Source organism: Guillardia theta, assembly GCF_000315625.1.
Source record: "Guillardia theta CCMP2712 unplaced genomic scaffold GUITHscaffold_72, whole genome shotgun sequence".
Taxonomy (NCBI): Eukaryota; class Cryptophyceae; order Pyrenomonadales; family Geminigeraceae; genus Guillardia; species Guillardia theta.
In genome coordinates, this window is record NW_005434602.1 from 426,074 (window position 1) to 443,410 (window position 17,337).

Genomic DNA, 17,337 nt, shown 5'->3' on the forward strand with positions numbered 1-17,337 from the left:
GAAGGAGAACTCCAGGCTACCATCGCGTACATGCTCGAACACGACATCATCGAACCATCCAATAGTGAGTTTGCCTTTCCTGTGCTTTTCAGTCGACGCCCCAACGATCCACGCTCCCCAACTGATCCCAAAAGCTACCGCTTTTGCTGCGACCTTCGCCGCTTGAACCAAGTCGTCTTGAATCAGCCGACCGCCGCAACTCCTACCGTCGATGAGATGTTGGAAAAGATCGCCGACACCGTCCGTCAAGGCAAAGCCCGTCGCAAAACCGATGAGCAGCTATGCATCACTACGCTTGACAAGGGAAATCTTATCGCCAACGACCCATGGGTACTCCTCATTCCCACGCCGTTCCCTCGACACGCTTCGAAGTCGTCAGTCTCGACTTGCTGACCGGACTCCCACGAACTCGAGATAAGAACGATGCAATTCTTCTCTTCATTGACGAGTTCACAGGGCGAGTTTATCTCACCCCTTGCCGTAAATCGATTACTTCTGAACAAGCTGCTCAAAAATTCATCGAAACCGTGTTTCGATCCCAAGGCCTTCCTCAAGTCCTTATCAGCGACAACGCTGCCATCTTTTCGTCCAGATTCTGGAACGCGCTCTTCAAGATGCTCAACGTTCACGTGAAGCATTCGTCGCCTTTTATGCCTCAAAGCAACGGTCGACCCGAGCGTATGAACTCCGTCGTCCTCGAAGCTCTGCGTATCTACACCACGCAGTATCCTCGAGCCGATTGGGATAGGTACCTCCCCATCCTGGAGACTCACCTAAACTCAGCTGTTCGCCGTCCCATCGGTGCCAGCCCTTTCGAAGTCATGTTCGGCAAACCTATCAGGACACAACTCTCTCTGCCCTCACCTGACGATCATCAGGACGAGACCCTCGACTCCATTCGTGAAGCAACCGAAGTCAGCGCCGAAGCTGCCCGAGCTGCTCTCGAAGCTGCAGCACGAGCCACCGAAGCTCGCCTTGCGCAGGCCCGTCGTCCCTGCCGCTATCAAGTTGGAGATCTGGTTTGGCTCTCTACCGCCAACCTCAACATCCCCGACGCCGCCTCGAAGCTCAACCCTCGCTTCGTTGGTCCCTTCCGCATCCTGGAATTTGTTTCAGACAACACCGTTCGTCTCGACGTCTCTCCTCGCTTCGCATCGATCAGAAACACCGTCATCAACATCAAGTGGCTTCGTCCGCATACAGAGCGTGACCCTGCCTATCAAGATCCCCAGCGACCACCCGAACCTCTGGCCACCAGAGACGGCCTGGAATACGAGATCGAGAGCATCCTCAGCAAACGTCGTCGCGGTCGAGGTATTCAGTACCTTGTTAAGTGGACAGGCTATGATCACGTCAGTGAGAACAATTGGCTCCCTGCTCGTGAGTTGCAGAAGAAATCAGGTCTTCGCGAACTCATCCGAGCACATTCCGTGAGAGAGATGAAAACGCTTGTTCAAGTGGTAGAACGATTCTGTCGATGGAGTGGATTAGAACTGAACACGAAGAAATCTGAAATCACCAGCTTTGATTATCGGCTAAGGAGGGAGATCCCAGGAACACAAAACATCAAGTTCTTTGACAAGGAGTTTGTGAACCTACCACCGACAAAATGGTTCAAATATCTAGGGATCCGGATCAGCTTGTGGAGACCAGGAGGAAGAGGCAACAAGGCGCACACCTGCCCCTTCACGTGGGGAGAGAAAGAACACATCTTGGAGAAGACAAAAGAACTGACAAAGCTGATTGAATCATCTGCTTACTCTGCAGCCCAAAAATATTACCTGGTGAAGGTAGGCATCGTCAATATCTTTAGATACTCGGCGGTACTGGCGAGCTGGTCTTGGTCAGACTTACAAACCTTAGATACCCTCTGGACCAGAGCATTCAAAAGAGCTATGGGATTGAGCAAGAGTACAAGCAACGCTATCTTTCACCTACCTTGGGACAGAGGAGGCCTCCAACTCCCCCATCCAGCACCCATCTTGGGAAGGGCGGCGATTCGGTATCTAGAGAAAGAAACGAATAAGAAATGCAGGGTGGATGATGATATCAAAAGCAGTCTGATACACAAACTAACATCATGGTGCAACCAATGGGGGTGTCAAACAATAAACCAGTTACAACGAGAAATCAGATCGGGCAGACTCAAAGAGAACAAAGAGATAAGAGGACCGGAAAGACTCGCAATCTGGATAGCGGAAAAGATGCAGACCACCATCAGTTGGGAAATGATTGAAAGCAAGATGAAACCGGGGACAATAGCCATCTTACACGACCTGGAGGACAAGCTGCTCTCAGAAGAAAACTCCCTGCTGTCCGGAGAAAACTCCCTACCTACATCTCCTGCTCGGCAAGGCTGGGAGAGTTTTGCAAAGGCATGGAGACTACTGCCCCAAGTAGGCTTCCACTCCATGACAAGTGTCTTACCCGTCCCAGATACCGAGGGCATCTCCCTGCACCTGCCCATCCGACTCTGGCCATTCCCAAAGCAAAGGGAACAAGCAGAAGAAATCCTTGCACAATATCTGCAAGCGAATGTCATCTGGGCAAAACTCGGACATGAGCAGGCAGGAACAGGGAAGAGAAGAAGGCCAGCCAGGGAGGAGGGGAAGCCTCTAAACAAGAGAAGGAAAGGAAAAAGGGAGGCTAGCCCACATGAACTTCAGCCACACAAGAAACTAGCCAGACCGGACCAAGGGAGAGAGGAAACGAATACGAAGGCTTGTACCCGGGTAATTTTGAGGCGGTGGCTCCAACATGACCCCACCTGTTATGATGAAGGAGGGAATCAGCAAGAAAGATTCTGTTACACTACAAGCAACATACCTTTCAAAGTTCAAGGGAACATAGCCATCTTTGAGCGATCTCAAATTGAAGAAAGCAAGACCGTGGATTCACCAATAGAATGGTTGGAAGCGTCGCTGGACTCGGCTCCCTTCGCATCTGCAACAAGGGAAGAGGACGGTAATAACCGAAGAGACTGCAATCAAAGCATCCATCTGCTGCTGGAAATAGTTAATGCATTGGACGACGGCGAAACAGAAGCTACAGCATGGTGGCAACAACTCGAGGAGGTAGTATCAGAGGTTCGCCAAGAAACAACACAACCATTGGCATACGAGTTTTTACAACATCTAGCAGAGATTACAGAATGCGACATCAGTACATTTCGTAACTGGCCTACCCTACACACACATCCCCAGGCTCTGGGCAAAAAGAGAGCAAGGGAACTGCACAGAGTGGTGGTTTGGATGGACAAACAAAAGAGATTTCGTGAACAAATCCTGGATACAATACATGTCATTCTGATAGGATGGAAGAATAACATTGGTGAGATACCAGAAGGTTTTGAAATTATCAGCCGGGTCCCGAAAGGCGTTCAAATAGCTTATGCAGCAAAGTTCTGGAGGACAGGAAACCGATGCCTGACGAAAACTGTAGAGGAGTTATGGATACTAGTTAGGCACACACTCCCAACACACTTACGAGACCAGCTTCAGGACAACATCCTCCCAACGTATGAGGAGCTGTGTAACAGACGAAGGGATCAGATCCAGCCGCGCAGCAATCATCAAGGCGGAAGGCATTTCACAGCAGCTATTGAAGGAGACATCACGCAGGGCAGAAAAAACAGATCCATGCGAATAGGATATGTTCTCCAACAAAAAGAGATGACGTCAGGAGGAGGGATGAAAATCAATGGGAAGTGCAGCATCATCCGAGCGAACACAATCGCAATTGGCTTACTTCTGCAACATGTCCTTGAGGAAGGAATACAGATCAAAAGGGGAAATCAAGTCACAATAATGTACCAGTCCACACGTTTCCACCGCTTTATGACAAATACGTTGCGAATGGATACCATGCGATACGAAGACGAACTGCTGGAGGACTTACATGATCGGTTACTCACTTGCATGAAGAAACTCGAAGGGAGGGGAATCAGGATCCGACTCCAACTAGCAAAAGAATCTCAGAGACACATTCAAGAGGCCAAAGAATTGGCCAAGCAAGGAAAACAAACAGTTGCCTCGGGATGGGAGAAAGCAATCTACGATAGCCCAATGGAGTTCATCATTGCAGGAGAAGAAAATCCTACATCAGGATTCGATCGCTTGAAGAAATGGGACTACATTATCAGACAACAGACAATGGTGGCAAGGATTCGAGCGGGAGACCTCACCTTGACAGAGAAATTCATGCTCGAAATGCATGTGGGAAGAGATCTCTTAGGCAAAGCGCTAAGACAAAGCCAAGGTTCAGTTACGCGAACAGCTATCCAAGCGATAACCTTCTCAGCACCGACGAGGAAGAAGCTCTTTCAATGGGGGAAGACCAACTCACCATGCTGTCCCCACTGTCCAGACCGAGAAGAAACCTGGGGTCATGTTCAGCTTGCGTGTCGGCAGTTCCAAGATATGACTCAAAAAGCGCACAATGAAGTCATGAAGAAGATCAAGGTAAGACTGCAGCAGAGTTGGAGGAAACAAAGGTTACAGGTCAACACATGGTGGGAATCCCCAATGCACATCGTGATGGAAGCGATGGGGACATCAATGCACCGAGAAGGGCAATGGATACCAGACGGTTGCTGCTACTTTGCAAGCATCAAACGCATTGTCCTCATCGAATTTGCAAGGACATCGGAATATGACGGAGTCGAACAAACAAGTCTGGAATGCCTGAAGAAGAAATTTCAGGAAAAGGAAGAGAAATATGCCCCCCTGCGAGCAGAAATCACAGCTTTGCTACCTGACCATGAAGTGGAACAAGCGACATTCATAGCAGGAGTGAAAGGATCGATCATGGAGAGGGAATGGCATGAGAATTTCAGGATGCTAAGGATGGAGGACACGGAATGGGAAGGCATCAAGACAGCAGCAATCAAGCAACTGCTGGAGGTACAACACATGCTATGGAAGACAAGGAGGGGAAACGAGTGCACCTAGGTAGGCGCGGCTCAGGGGCAAGCCACCCACGGAGCACACGAAGGGAAGGAAAACAAGCCTGGCAGCAAGGAGGCAGGAGCGGCTCAAGGTCATGGGCCGCATGAAGGGAAACAGAGAAGGGCTAGCCAGCCCAGGAGAAGGTACAGCCTGGCCACAGCGGGCGACGGCATGTGGGGGGGGGGAGGGGCAGGAAAGGCAACGGTACTTGGCGAAACAAGAAGGGGGACCGGGACCGGAAATTGGAACGGGCCCGGAGGACATCGTTACTGAAAACAGCTAATACGGAAGCAACCAGGCCTAAGGGGCCTATAGGAAAATGGGCCAACCTCCCAAGGTTGGGAACCCCTTTAGACGGATCATTAGGCGAGAGATGAGCGAAGAGCAATAGTTCTTAGCTATGAAACTCTTGACTAAGAGTCTAATAAACTCAAATAATAATAATAATAATAGGGTTTAGGGTTTAGGGTTTAGGGTTTAGGGTTTAGGGTTTAGGGTTTAGCTGAGCTAGCAAATGGCTGAGCTAGCAATTGGAGTGGTCCAACACATCTTTGACGATCAAACCAACACATCTTTGACGTTCAAACCAATGCCACATGGCAGATGCAATGGTGCTCAGCCTTCCAACAAGAAGACAACTTCAACTGTGGAGTATTTGTTATGCTACACGCCTTATTGCTCTGCGAGACAAATCAAGAATGGCTGGCAACGATTGACACAAGGAAAAGGCTAAGACTCCCGCAAGAATGGCTGATGCAAACTAGAGCTCAACTGCTCGAAGCTCTCACCCATCTGGAACAGATGGAGGAAACTGCACAGGTAATTTTGCGATCGCTGCTGAGGGAGGAGTGGGTTCAAGAGAGCTCGACATCGACGACAAAGCCTGAGGAAGAGGTACAGCCGATCGCAATTCAGCGGCCGGCGACCTCCACGAAGCTCCAACCAAGACATTTCGGTGAGGAAATCGAGGAAAACGCACAAACAGGAGAGGAAACCTCCCAGAGAGAGAAAGAGCGGAGTGGGAAGAGGCAGAATGAGCAAAGGGGCAATGATTGGGCACAGATGCATCGAAAAAGTTCAGACCCAGGTTTCCTCATCTCACAAAATGTGAATGGTTGCAACCACTTTGTTCTCAAGCACATCCTCGCGTACTTAATCCAGTCCTTCCAACCTGGGGTCATGCTACTACAAGAGGTAAGGGTCTCGGCCCGCGACGAGAACAAATTAAGGAAGATGATCAAGGAGAACTGGGCCTGCTACAGAATCTTCCTGGGGCCTGCAAAGATCAATGCGAAGAAGGGGAAAGGAGACCTGAGGTTGGTAACTCTTTATGAGACCTAGCTCCATAAGCTTCGATTTCAACTTTTCTTCTTGTCGAACAAACATCGAGGAAATCCCTAGGAGAGTCATGGAGATGAAGGAGGTCCCCTCGGTGCCTTCGGTGCCGATGTATGTCTCGACATTCGGAGTTCTGCTTCTTGGCCTCCTCCATCTGTTGAATAAACCATGCTCTCGACTCTGAGCTCCATTCGCTCAGAGAGTCTTCAAACAGGTCGCGTCTCGCCTGCCGACATGTCGAGCGGATGGCTTCAGCGATAGCGTCGGGAGTGCATCCCCCCTCAGCTCTGCAAGCATAAGCTGTCCGACTATTCGGATAACGCTTGGTGAAGTTCTTCACCTTCTCGACGAGGTCGGCGGCTTCCTCGACGTGGCCTCCAGAGCGCTCACCCTGCGTGTATTGGCATGATCTCCGATACAGCAGGTTGCGAACGCTCTCATCATACTGTAGTACTATGCTTAGAAAGCTGTTTGAACTATACGAACCTCTTGCTCGCAGCTTCCACCGGTCCCCTTGCGCTCTCCCTACGCGCCGCAGAGCAGCATGCCTCTGTCAGGGGCCCGGTGCCTCTGTCAGGGGCCCGGTGCCTCTGTCAGGGGCCCGGTGCCTCTGTCAGGGGCCCGGTGCCTCTCAGTCTGTCAGGGGCCCGGTGCCTCTGTCAGGGGCCCGGTGCCTCTGTCAGGGGCCCGGTGCCTCTGTCAGGGGCCCGGTGCCTCTGTCAGGGGCCCGGTCCTAAACCCTAAACCCTAAACCCTAAACCCTAAATTCTCGGGAGGACAATGGTCCCTCTCTGCAGCCCAACTTGGGTTCTAGCGCGCTCACTCGTATACCTCGTGCCTTGAAGCCATGCTATTTGAAATCTGTCTTCCGCTGGTTCTAAATTTTGATTTGCCTCGGCGATTAATGCCTCCATTACGTCTTCTGAAAGGAATGCCGCCTCTCCTGAATTGAGCAGCGCCGCTGCTCCGTATTCTTTATTGTTTTCTCGTCGACTCCAGGGAATCTCCCCTATCAAGTCGAATGATTTTCTGTCTCTGTTTTTGTGGATTTTTTGCTTTGTCATTGTTTTTTTTTTTTTTCTCACCTTCTTGTCTCTGTTTGCTTGCTTCCACCACACCCTTGTCCCGACTGTCCCACCTGCCCTCTCCTCCTCCTCCTGCTTCCATTAGGCGTCAAGCGGCGCGGTTGGGGAGGAGTCAAGCGACATCTCTTCCACTTCTACCGCTTTGCTCCCTGCCTCGGGTGCATCTTCCACTCGCGCGTCTTCCATCTGTATCTCACTGCTCAAAACAAGTTTCAATTCGTTTCTATCTCCCAGCATTCCTACGAGGGAGAGCGCCGTTTCCTCCAGGAATTTATTCAAAGCAATGAAGAGAAGGTCAGTTTTCAATGGCTTCTCTTCATTTGGTGCGAAAGCGCTGTTCTTGCGCTTCGCTACCTTCCACGTATGCTTGCCTGCGATCACCCTGACTCGATCTCGCAGTCGCTTGCTCATGGCATTCTCTGCCTCGTTGGCACCCTTATCAGCCCACTCTTGCAGCGTGGGGAAGGATGCATTTCCTGGGCTCTCCGGAGCCATCTCTTGCACCGCGTCATCAAGATGGAGTTGAAGCTGCCCTTGCTGTTGCAGCTCGCTCCTACTTACGTCAGCAATAGCTTCCTTAAGTTCTTCGACGACCACGTCCGTTCCCGCATCTGGGAGGTTGGTTTCATTGATAATGGAACTGAGCTCAATCTCTTTCCACACCGTTCCTTCTGCTCTGGTCCCCGTCGCTTGTGACCTGGCCTCAGGGTTAGACTGATCGCGAGTTGCCTGAGGCGACACTTGGAGGTTCAGACTGCTCGCTGTCGTTTGGATTTCAACTGTGCCTTGCCAGCAGAGGAGCTGTGTGGGGAATTCAGCCATCATCTTTCTTGCACTACTTTCATTTCGTAGCCGGAGAATGATACCAGACCCATCCCAGATCCCCGTTTCTGGATCGCATTGGAGGTGGATCCGTTGGAGATCTTTTTCCACCTGTGGATCCCAGCAAGCAACAGCCCTCCGGATGTTTCGGATGACTTTTGCTCTGCCCGTTTCATCACTTGCGCAGATTTTTTCAATCTCATTTCGGGAGAACTTCCCTGACGGCACAGGAGAGGAGATTTGCACTGAGTACAGCATCTCTGCTCCCGTTGCCATTGCCGTGCCCTCTTGTCGCACCGCATTCTTCATATTCTTGTGCAGCGCCGTTGCTTCCATCTGCACTGAGAACCATTTCAGTATTTTGTCATTCTCTGAGACCAGTCCCAAAGTGACTCCTGCACGATCCTTTCCATGTCTATCGAATGCTTGAAGAACGATGTCCGCTGCTTCAAGGCTCGGGCACGTTGCGATCCAGTCGACCTCTCTGTTCTGGTTGACTGTTTCTATTCCTACCGCAGCGAACACCTTCTTTGGCGGCAGGTTCCTCTTGGGGGGGAGGTTCACTGTCATTCCCGCGTTTGGGATCAGATCAATGATCGCTAATCCCTGCTTCAGGCATAGCTGGCTGTAGATCTCACATATGTCACCTGTGCTCGAATCGTTGAGCATCAGGAGTTGGGCCACCTCAGCTAGGATTCCAACTCTGCCCATGTTCTCCTTCTTTGGCCGCATCTTGAACGAGATCGGTGGGTTGGCTGCTGGGTTCACTGCTAGAATCCTCCTGCCTGCCACCTTGAAGGTACCTTCTCCTTTCCAGAGTTTCTCAGCCGCCTCATTGCGGACAAATGTGATCACTGCTGGGATCTCCGCTGCCTGCACAAGGTCAGGCTTCAAGGGAGCCTTGAAGATCAGGCTCCTGCTGTCTTGCGTCTGATCTACGATCAAGCCTTGCTCTTCAAGCTTGAGGCATAAGTTTTCCACCTGTCTGGAAAAGTATGCAGGGATCCCAAGTACCTTCATGGTAATCGTCTGCACATTGGTGCCCTGATCATCATATGATCTGGCCTCCATCTGCCTTTGTCTGTCAGCTTGGAACTCTGACAGGTACCACTGCCTGACATCGTCACCCCACTGCCTGAGCCCTTTCGGATTCTCCAGTGACGAGGGTTCAGCAAAGCTGCATGTCTGACTGATGGCTTCGGCTAAGGCTTCCAAGGATATTTCTTTGGCTTTCAGAGCTTTGCTCGTCCTGCTTTTGGGGTTCTGCCTTGCGAATTCATCCAGTCTCCGCATCAGTTCGGCTGATGACGGCATCGTTGCGGCTTCCGTCTGCCGGGTAGCTGGAGGTACGGTACTGCACGATCTCGTCAGGGTTCACAATAGATATTGGCCACATGTTTCGAAGCATTCTCGATGGTTTCCCGAGCTTCCTGCGTTCCTGGCGACTCTTGCTCTACCACGCAGGGATCCCGCTGATCTGCATGCCTCAGATAAAGGGATCCTGCCTCAGATAAAGGGATCCTGCTAAACCCTAAACCCTAAACCCTAGTAGTAGTAGTAGTAGTTGAGTTTATTAGAATGCTAGGTAGTTTGCATGGTTTGTTATCACCTTGCACTATTCTAGTCTAACAGGGATCTCGTGACCTGGCAGTTCGGCCCGACTTGGCTGGCCCTTATGGCAGCCGTGCTTCTGCTCTGCTCCCTCCTCTGCTATACTTCAGTGGTCTTCCCCGGCCTCAGCCAGTGGAGTTTCCTCCGCCGGCCTTGGTCTGGGTCGTCCGTGCTTTCAACTTGTGTTGCTTCCTCGGCTCCGACACCCCTTGACGGTCTCGGCCGGCCTTCGGCCAGTGAGTGGATGAAGGATGGGTTGGTAGGTGGAATGCGTATGGGTCCCTGGGACTCACGTCCCTTCCCCGGGGCCTCGGTCCGGACCGGGCCCGAGAGCCCGGCCGGCCTCCGCCCGGCCTCCTCCTCCCGGCCCCCCTCCCCCCTCTCCCACCGGCTTACCTGCCCTTACCTTCGTTGCTTGCCCCATGTCCACCTCATTTATTTCTTCCTCCTTCCCCCCATGGGGCCAACAGCTCCGCTCCGCCTCTTGTCCACCTCTAAGACTTGACTCGAGCCTCAAGCGCGCGAGGGGCCTGCACCGGCCTCCTCCTCCACGCCCTCGCCCTCCTCAGCCTCCATGTCGACTTCCTCCCTCATCATCAGCCGCAGTCGGTCTTGCTTGTCGACCTTGCCCGTGCAGCTCAACCCATGGTTCTCAGCAAATTTACTGATCGCAAGAAACAAGAGGCTTACAGATCGACTCTCGATGTCATCGCTCTCGGCCTCCTGCTCGAGCGCATCAGTCGCTGCTGCCCTTCAAGATGGAGTTGAAGCTGCCCTTGCTGTTGCAGCTCGCTCCTACTTACGTCAGCAATAGCTTCCTTAAGTTCTTCGACGACCACGTCCGTTCCCGCATCTGGGAGGTTGGTTTCATTGATAATGGAACTGAGCTCAATCTCTTTCCACACCGTTCCTTCTGCTCTGGTCCCCCTGGCCTCAGGGTTAGACTGATCGCGAGTTGCCTGAGGCGACACTTGGAGGTTCAGACTGCTCGCTGTCGTTTGGATTTCAACTGTGCCTTGCCAGCAGAGGAGCTGTGTGGGGAATTCAGCCATCATCTTTCTTGCACTACTTTCATTTCGTAGCCGGAGAATGATACCAGACCCATCCCAGATCCCCGTTTCTGGATCGCATTGGAGGTGGATCCGTTGGAGATCTTTTTCCACCTGTGGATCCCAGCAAGCAACAGCCCTCCGGATGTTTCGGATGACTTTTGCTCTGCCCGTTTCATCACTTGCGCAGATTTTTTCAATCTCATTTCGGGAGAACTTCCCTGACGGCACAGGAGAGGAGATTTGTACCGAGTACAGCATCTCTGCTCCCGTTGCCATTGCCGTGCCCTCTTGTCGCACCGCATTCTTCATATTCTTGTGCAGCGCCGTTGCTTCCATCTGCACTGAGAACCATTTCAGTATTTTGTCATTCTCTGAGACCAGTCCCAAAGTGACTCCTGCACGATCCTTTCCATGTCTATCGAATGCTTGAAGAACGATGTCCGCTGCTTCAAGGCTCGGGCACGTTGCGATCCAGTCGACCTCTCTGTTCTGGTTGACTGTTTCTATTCCTACCGCAGCGAACACCTTCTTTGGCGGCAGGTTCCTCTTGGGGGGGAGGTTCACTGTCATTCCCGCGTTTGGGATCAGATCAATGATCGCTAATCCCTGCTTCAGGCATAGCTGGCTGTAGATCTCACATATGTCACCTGTGCTCGAATCGTTGAGCATCAGGAGTTGGGCCACCTCAGCTAGGATTCCAACTCTGCCCATGTTCTCCTTCTTTGGCCGCATCTTGAACGAGATCGGTGGGTTGGCTGCTGGGTTCACTGCTAGAATCCTCCTGCCTGCCACCTTGAAGGTACCATCTCCTTTCCAGAGTTTCTCAGCCGCCTCATTGCGGACAAATGTGATCACTGCTGGGATCTCCGCTGCCTGCACAAGGTCAGGCTTCAAGGGAGCCTTGAAGATCAGGCTCCTGCTGTCTTGCGTCTGATCGACGATCAAGCCTTGCTCTTCAAGCTTGAGGCATAAGTTTTCCACCTGTCTGGAAAAGTATGCAGGGATCCCAAGTACCTTCATGGTAATCGTCTGCACATTGGTGCCCTGATCATCATATGATCTGGCCTCCATCTGCCTTTGTCTGTCAGCTTGGAACTCTGACAGGTACCACTGCCTGACATCGTCACCCCACTGCCTGAACCCTTTCGGATTCTCCAGTGACGAGGGTTCAGCAAAGCTGCATGTCTGACTGATGGCTTCGGCTAAGGCTTCCAAGGAAATTTCTTTGGCTTTCAGAGCTTTGCTCGTCCTGCTTTTGGGGTTCTGCCTTGCGAATTCATCCAGTCTCCGCATCAGTTCGGCTGATGACGGCATCGTTGCGGCTTCCGTCTGCCTCTTGAGGTAGCTGGAGGTACGGTACTGCACGATCTCGTCAGGGTTCACAATAGATATTGGCCACATGTTTCGAAGCATTCTCGATGGTTTCCCGAGCTTCCTGCGTTCCTGGCGACTCTTGCTCTACCACGCAGGGATCCCGCTGATCTGCATGCCTCAGATAAAGGGATCCTGCCTCAGATAAAGGGATCCTGCTAAACCCTAAACCCTAAACCCTATTATTATTATTATGTGAGTTTATTAGAATGCTAGAATGTTGCTCGGCCTCGTTGTGGGCTTATGCAATTTGATCCTAGTCTAAAGAGGCGCTCGAGCACTGGGAGTACACGGCCTACAATGCGAACCCTGCTTCTGAGGCGTCTTTCTACTCTCTACTTCTGCTGTCTTCTCTTGGCTTCCTCAGCCTCAGTCAGGAGAGTTGCCTCTCCTCACCTTGGCCTTCGGTCACCACCTACTCTACCTCCATTCAGCTTCCTCAGCCTCAGTCAGAAGAGTTGCCTCTCCTCACCTTGGCCTTCGGTCGCCACCTACTCGTCCTCCATTCAGCTTCCTCAGCTTCAGTCAGGAGAGTTGCCTCTCCTCACCTTGGCCTTCGGTCGCCTCCTACCTTCTCTCCTTACCTTGGGCTCAGCTCAAGCTCGGTACGGGCTCGCCCCGTCTTCTTCCTCGCCCTCGCCTTGCTCTTCCTCCATGTCTTCCTCTTCTTCGTCATCTTCCCTCATCTCCACTCGCAGTCGGTCCTTCTTGTCCACCTTCAGCGAGCAGGCCAGCACATGCATCTCTGCGAATTTACTCAGTGCTATGAACAGGAGGCTAAGAGATCGACGCTCTATGTCGTCGCTCTCCGCCTCCTGCTCAAGCTCAGCAGCTGCCGTTGCCCGTGGCGAGAACGCGCTGCCCCTCCTTGCCTTCTTGCTCTCTCCTTGCACGCGAGTCCAGCGCTTGCTCTGCAGCCACTTCCCCAGCTTCTCCTTGAGAACGTTGCGCCCAACTCCCTGCTCCTCTGGCATCTTCGCCCACTCTCCCAGCGACATGAACTCCAGGCTCCCCGGAGAGTAGAACGTGTCGTGGAGGTTGCCAACGGCCTTGTCCAGGACCAGCTTGATCGGCTCGCTCGTCCCTGCCTCGTTCAAAGAAGCTGCATCTTCGATGACTGCTGACAGCTCGCTGACGAGCTGCATGTCCTCTTGGCTTGACGGAGATGCTGCCTCCATTGTGATCCTCTCCAGGTCTGTAAACTCCAGCCACTCTCCCTCGCTCTCCTCCTGTCGCTGCGCTGCGTCGCTGGTGCCCCGCTGACCAGCCGCCTCAGAGTCAGGCTCCTTGTCGAAGCCGACTGCTTCGAGCTTGGTTGCTGCGCCTTCGAGATAGAAGGGCAGCTCCTTCATCATGCGTCGAGCATCCTCCGTGGAGCCGAGGAGGATGCATAGCTTGGACCCGTTCCAGGACTTGGTGTTCAAATCCTCCTCCATGTCGATGCCTTCAACGTTGATCTCGAGCCTGTTAGCGATCTCCAACAGGACTCTCTTGACTCTTGCGATAGACGTGTTGCCGCCGTTGCACAGCCCCTCCATCTCCTTCCTCGTGAAGCGACCAGATGCCGCCGTCGACTTGATGATGATCTTGATCTCCTTGCCGTCCTTGCCGCCTGCCTTCTTCTGCATCCTTGATGCCTTCTTCAACTTATTTCTGGACACAAAGCGATCAGCTGTCAACTCGACTGCGAGCGCCTCTCTGATCTTCGGGTCCTCGCTGAACAGAGTCAGGTGTACTCCCTCCATCGCTTCGCTCTCTCGGAAAGCTCGAAATGCTGTATCATTCGCCTCTGGGCAGCTCGAGGAGACGATCCACTCCACCTCCCTCTGTCTCCAGATGACGTTGGCCCCTACAGCGATGAAGCCTTTCTGACCTAAGCCTTTGTGGACTTGCTGTCCTGGCGCCCCAGCGACCAGCATGCCTGCCAGCGGCTGGAGTTGGACCGCTGCAAGGGACTGGCGCAGCAGCTGATAGCGATAGACGGCAGCTATCTCAGCCGTTGTCATGCCGCCCAAGGTTAGCAGGTGAGTCAGCTCTGCCAAGCTGCCCCCTTTGCCCCAGGGTCCTCTCTTGGCTCGAATCTTGAAAGATCTATCGTGCACGATGCTCACATGTACAGCTGTGAACTTGCGACCATCGATCGCGAAGTCCTCTCTTCCCTGCCAGAGCTTCTCCGCTTGTGCATTGCGGAGGAAGGAAACAGTCACCGGGATCTCCTCAGCACTCGCTATCTCGGGTCTATACGGAGCCTTCCACATGATTGCTTTACTCTCTTGCACTGAGTCTACGATCAGTCCGATCTCTTCAAATTTCTTCTTCAGCTTTTCTTCATGGTTGACATACACCGAGGAGATGCCCAGGAGAGTCATGGAGATGAAGGAAGTCACCTCGTTGCCTGCTGAGGCGGTGTATGTCTCGACCTTCTCCTTCTTGGCTTCTTCAATCTGCTGCATAAACCACTCTCTGGATGCGTCACTCCATCCAGTCATCGCTTCTTGCAGAAGCTCACGTCGTGCCTGCTGACATGTCGAGCGGATGGCTTCTGCGATAGCGTCGGGGGTGCATCCCTCCACAGCCTTGCAAGCCTGGGCTGTCCTGCTGTTCGGATAACGCTTCGCGAAGCTCTTCACCCTCTCGACGAGATCAGCTTCGAGGACAGAGGCATCCACAAGTCCGCTCTGCGTGTATTGGCATGATCTCCGATACAGCAGGTTGCGAACATTTTCATCATACTGAAGAACCATACTTAGAAAGCTATTTGAAGTATACAAACCTCTCGCTTGCAGCTTCCTTGGCGCCCTGGCAGCTTCCCCTACACCACGCGTGCAGCCATGGTGCCTGAAATAACCCCTAAACCCTAAACCCTAAAACTCGCAACGCTCGAGAGTGTGACCCACCCTACGCGACAACGAGGTTTGGAATGGAAATAATGGCCCGGGGTCAAAGGCGTGGCGATTCAAACCCAAATCAGCCACCCCACTCGAGTACAAGACTCTAGCTCAGGTGGGTGCTGTTTGACCACGCGTTCGAATCCTAACGGTAATCGAAGAGATTGCTTTTCAGCGTCAATTCCACTACCAGAATGCCCAAGACTTTTATGATTCTCGCCCACTCCTCAGAAATCAGACTACCTACCCTGACATGATCTCTTGTGAAACATACCGGTGGTGTAGAGGTGATAGTCGAGGGAGCACTGCCAGCCCACGGGAATTGCTGACATTGACAGTACAAACTTAGTACGGAGGGGGAAAGGGGATCCTGATACAAAAATCCTTGAACCCGGTAAAACTCAATTATACCTCGGTACAAACAGGCAAGCCTGGTACAAACAAATCCAGTCGAGAACCCAATGGAATGATATGAGAGTTTCCTGTGTGCGGAAAGGTCCGCAAGGAATTTCTCGAATCTCTCGTCTGCTTTTGCGGTGATAGATGAGGGGGAATATCCTCTCCGCATTGGTATTGTTGTGTTGGTTCTTGCTGCATTAAAGTCTCCGGCTATGATGTGTGTCTCTCTCGTTTCCAGAGCGAGGTGTAGCAGCTCGGCCCATAGTTCCCCTTGCTCTCGGATTGCATTCTCCGCAGGTACCTGATGGAGGTTCGTGATCAAGAAAGAATTTTTCCCTGTTCCGACTTTGATCGAAAACACTCGATTTCGGTATTTCTTTTCTTTGTTGCACGCATGGGCAGGGAGAGTAAGGCCATCATGTGGAAAGCACCTTACAGACCTGAGATAGCACGAGCAGACGACATCTCAGTCACCGTCTCCTTCCTTCGGAATGAAGCAGCCATGGAGCTATGGGAAGGCAGGAGAGAATACTGCATAGATGGCAGATCGTTTCGAGCCACAGAGGTGAGCATTGCACACGACCGGTCGTTCAAGCTTCGAGCCAAGCGAGGACCTTGGGGCAAGGGAGGGAGCCTTGCCGAGCTATCACAGCTCTTAGCTCTTGGAGGAATGTTCGCTCAGATCTATCGATTTCAGCTGCTCTCGCAATCTCTTGCAGCCGCAGAGGTACAACCGCTTGCGGGCATGCTCGTGCAGGGTCCTGGGCAGAGAGGTCGCAAGGGGCCGAGCCCGAAGACGTATGTTGCTGTTGGGGCAAGTACTGGAACTCTCCAGCAAAAAGAGCTGGAGTGGGTGCTCAGCTCGCCTTCGACGGCAAGTTGCGAGCAGACCTTGGCCTCGTTCAGAGAGAGCGAGGCGATGGAGGGGGTACATCTCACTCTCATCAGCGACGACGCCAAGCTCAGAGAGACGTTTGCAGTCGAGCTCACAGCCGACACCTTCGTGCCGAGGGGAAAGATCGCTAAGCAAAGGAGGGCACTTCGCGAGAGAGATCATGCGGGGCGCAGCAGCTTCAGAGTACAGATCAAGTCGAGGTCAAGCATGAGCACAGGCCGCTTCTCGAGGAAGGAGATGGAAGCGCTGTGCGGAGGAGGTAACACATCGATCACGAGAGTCAAGCGAGCCATGTTGGAGTTAGCAAGAAGGATAGGCGTGACGCCGGTCAGCGTCGAGGTCGAGGAGGATCGTGACACGCTCAGCTGGGATGGGAGCCTGATAGCTCTCTCCCTGGCGACCAAGGCAGAGGCTCGACGCTTGATGGAAGACATGCCCTTCTACTTGGAAGGGATCCTGGAAGTCAAGCTCGAAGCGGTGGGGTTCAAGCTCAACGGGCCTCAGCATGAGGAAGAGAGGAGCCCGAGCAGCGAGGAGCAAGCCCAAGAGCCCCAAGCCGGGCAGCAGCAAGGCGCTGGATGGCTGGAGCTCAGCGACATCGACAGGATCACCATGGAAGCAGCGTCGCCGTCAGGGCCAGTCGATCAACAGGTCTTGCTCGACCTCTCGACGATGCTCTTGGAGACATCAGAGGAGGAGCTGCTAGCTGGCAAGCCGATCTCTCTGGAGCTAGACAAGAGTGTTGGCAAGCTGCATGACACCTTCTGCTCGCCGGGCAACGTGGAGTTCATGACGCTCGGAGCTTGGGCAGCCACGCTGACGCTGGGATCGAAGCGAAACATGTTGAAAGAAAAGCTCAGAGCGTACCTCGGCGAGCAGCGCTGGACACGGGTGCAAGGAACAAGGCAGCGAGGAGGGGCAGCGCCTTCT

General features: G+C 52.9%; 6 protein-coding genes across 6 annotated transcripts in view; 3 read left to right on the top strand and 3 right to left on the bottom strand.

Moving 5' to 3' along the window:
- Window positions 1-502: 502 nt before the first annotated feature.
- GUITHDRAFT_154322 (hypothetical protein) lies at window positions 503-1,095 on the top strand (the record flags this gene model as incomplete). The annotated part of the gene is made up of 2 exons (XM_005826806.1): window positions 503-748; window positions 809-1,095. Coding segments are annotated over exons 1-2 (329 nt in total), but the record flags the coding sequence as incomplete, so codon positions are not given.
- Window positions 1,096-1,420: 325 nt separating this feature from the next.
- On the bottom strand, window positions 1,421-2,438 carry GUITHDRAFT_154323 (hypothetical protein). Its single transcript, XM_005826807.1, has 8 exons — window positions 2,335-2,438; window positions 2,251-2,276; window positions 2,173-2,188; window positions 1,939-2,006; window positions 1,782-1,870; window positions 1,679-1,730; window positions 1,520-1,622; window positions 1,421-1,471 (listed from the first exon to the last, which is right to left on the bottom strand). Exons 1-7 carry the CDS (start codon window positions 2,411-2,413, stop codon window positions 1,596-1,598), a joined length of 357 nt encoding a protein of 118 aa, XP_005826864.1. The 5' UTR covers window positions 2,414-2,438; the 3' UTR covers window positions 1,421-1,471; window positions 1,520-1,595.
- A 274-nt stretch (window positions 2,439-2,712) lies between these two features.
- Window positions 2,713-5,079, top strand: GUITHDRAFT_154324 (hypothetical protein). Its single transcript, XM_005826808.1, is given in 11 exon segments — window positions 2,713-2,767; window positions 2,827-3,284; window positions 3,340-3,435; window positions 3,483-3,527; window positions 3,898-3,959; window positions 4,184-4,232; window positions 4,292-4,378; window positions 4,582-4,932; window positions 4,952-4,978; window positions 5,009-5,015; window positions 5,035-5,079. The coding sequence occupies 3 exon segments, from the start codon at window positions 2,758-2,760 to the stop codon at window positions 3,385-3,387; spliced, it is 516 nt and encodes a 171-aa protein (XP_005826865.1). The 5' UTR covers window positions 2,713-2,757; the 3' UTR covers window positions 3,388-3,435; window positions 3,483-3,527; window positions 3,898-3,959; window positions 4,184-4,232; window positions 4,292-4,378; window positions 4,582-4,932; window positions 4,952-4,978; window positions 5,009-5,015; window positions 5,035-5,079.
- A 2,371-nt stretch (window positions 5,080-7,450) lies between these two features.
- On the bottom strand, window positions 7,451-9,599 carry GUITHDRAFT_114135 (hypothetical protein; the record flags this gene model as incomplete). The annotated part of the gene is made up of 2 exons (XM_005826809.1): window positions 7,451-9,492; window positions 9,542-9,599. 2 exons carry the CDS (start codon window positions 9,597-9,599, stop codon window positions 7,451-7,453), a joined length of 2,100 nt encoding a protein of 699 aa, XP_005826866.1.
- A 716-nt stretch (window positions 9,600-10,315) lies between these two features.
- Window positions 10,316-12,267, bottom strand: GUITHDRAFT_114136 (hypothetical protein; the record flags this gene model as incomplete). The annotated part of the gene is made up of 2 exons (XM_005826810.1): window positions 10,316-10,525; window positions 10,606-12,267. 2 exons carry the CDS (start codon window positions 12,265-12,267, stop codon window positions 10,316-10,318), a joined length of 1,872 nt encoding a protein of 623 aa, XP_005826867.1.
- A 3,639-nt stretch (window positions 12,268-15,906) lies between these two features.
- Window positions 15,907-17,337, top strand: part of GUITHDRAFT_114138 (hypothetical protein) — a gene marked incomplete at both ends in the record, with an annotated part of 1,663 nt that continues 232 nt past the window's right edge. Inside the window, one exon of the mRNA XM_005826811.1 lies at window positions 15,907-17,298. Within this exon, the coding sequence (XP_005826868.1) occupies window positions 15,907-17,298 (1,392 nt within the window). The remainder of the gene's footprint in view (window positions 17,299-17,337) is intronic.

Bases quoted from the DNA above. Each gene is read 5' to 3' on its own strand.
- GUITHDRAFT_154323 (XM_005826807.1), bottom strand. From the start codon at position 2,413: ATGGAGTGGAAGCCTACTTGGGGCAGTAGTCTCCATGCCTTTGCAAAA. The intron at 2,277-2,334 runs GTAGGGAGTTTT...CTTGTCCTCCAG, and splicing joins TTGCCGAGCAGGAGATGTAG to GTCGTGTAAGATGGCTATTG. The intron at 1,623-1,678 runs GTGTGCGCCTTG...CCGGATCCCTAG, and splicing joins CTCCCCACGTGAAGGGGCAG to ATATTTGAACCATTTTGTCG.
- GUITHDRAFT_154324 (XM_005826808.1), top strand. The intron at 3,285-3,339 runs CTGGATACAATA...TTGGTGAGATAC, and splicing joins AGAGATTTCGTGAACAAATC to CAGAAGGTTTTGAAATTATC.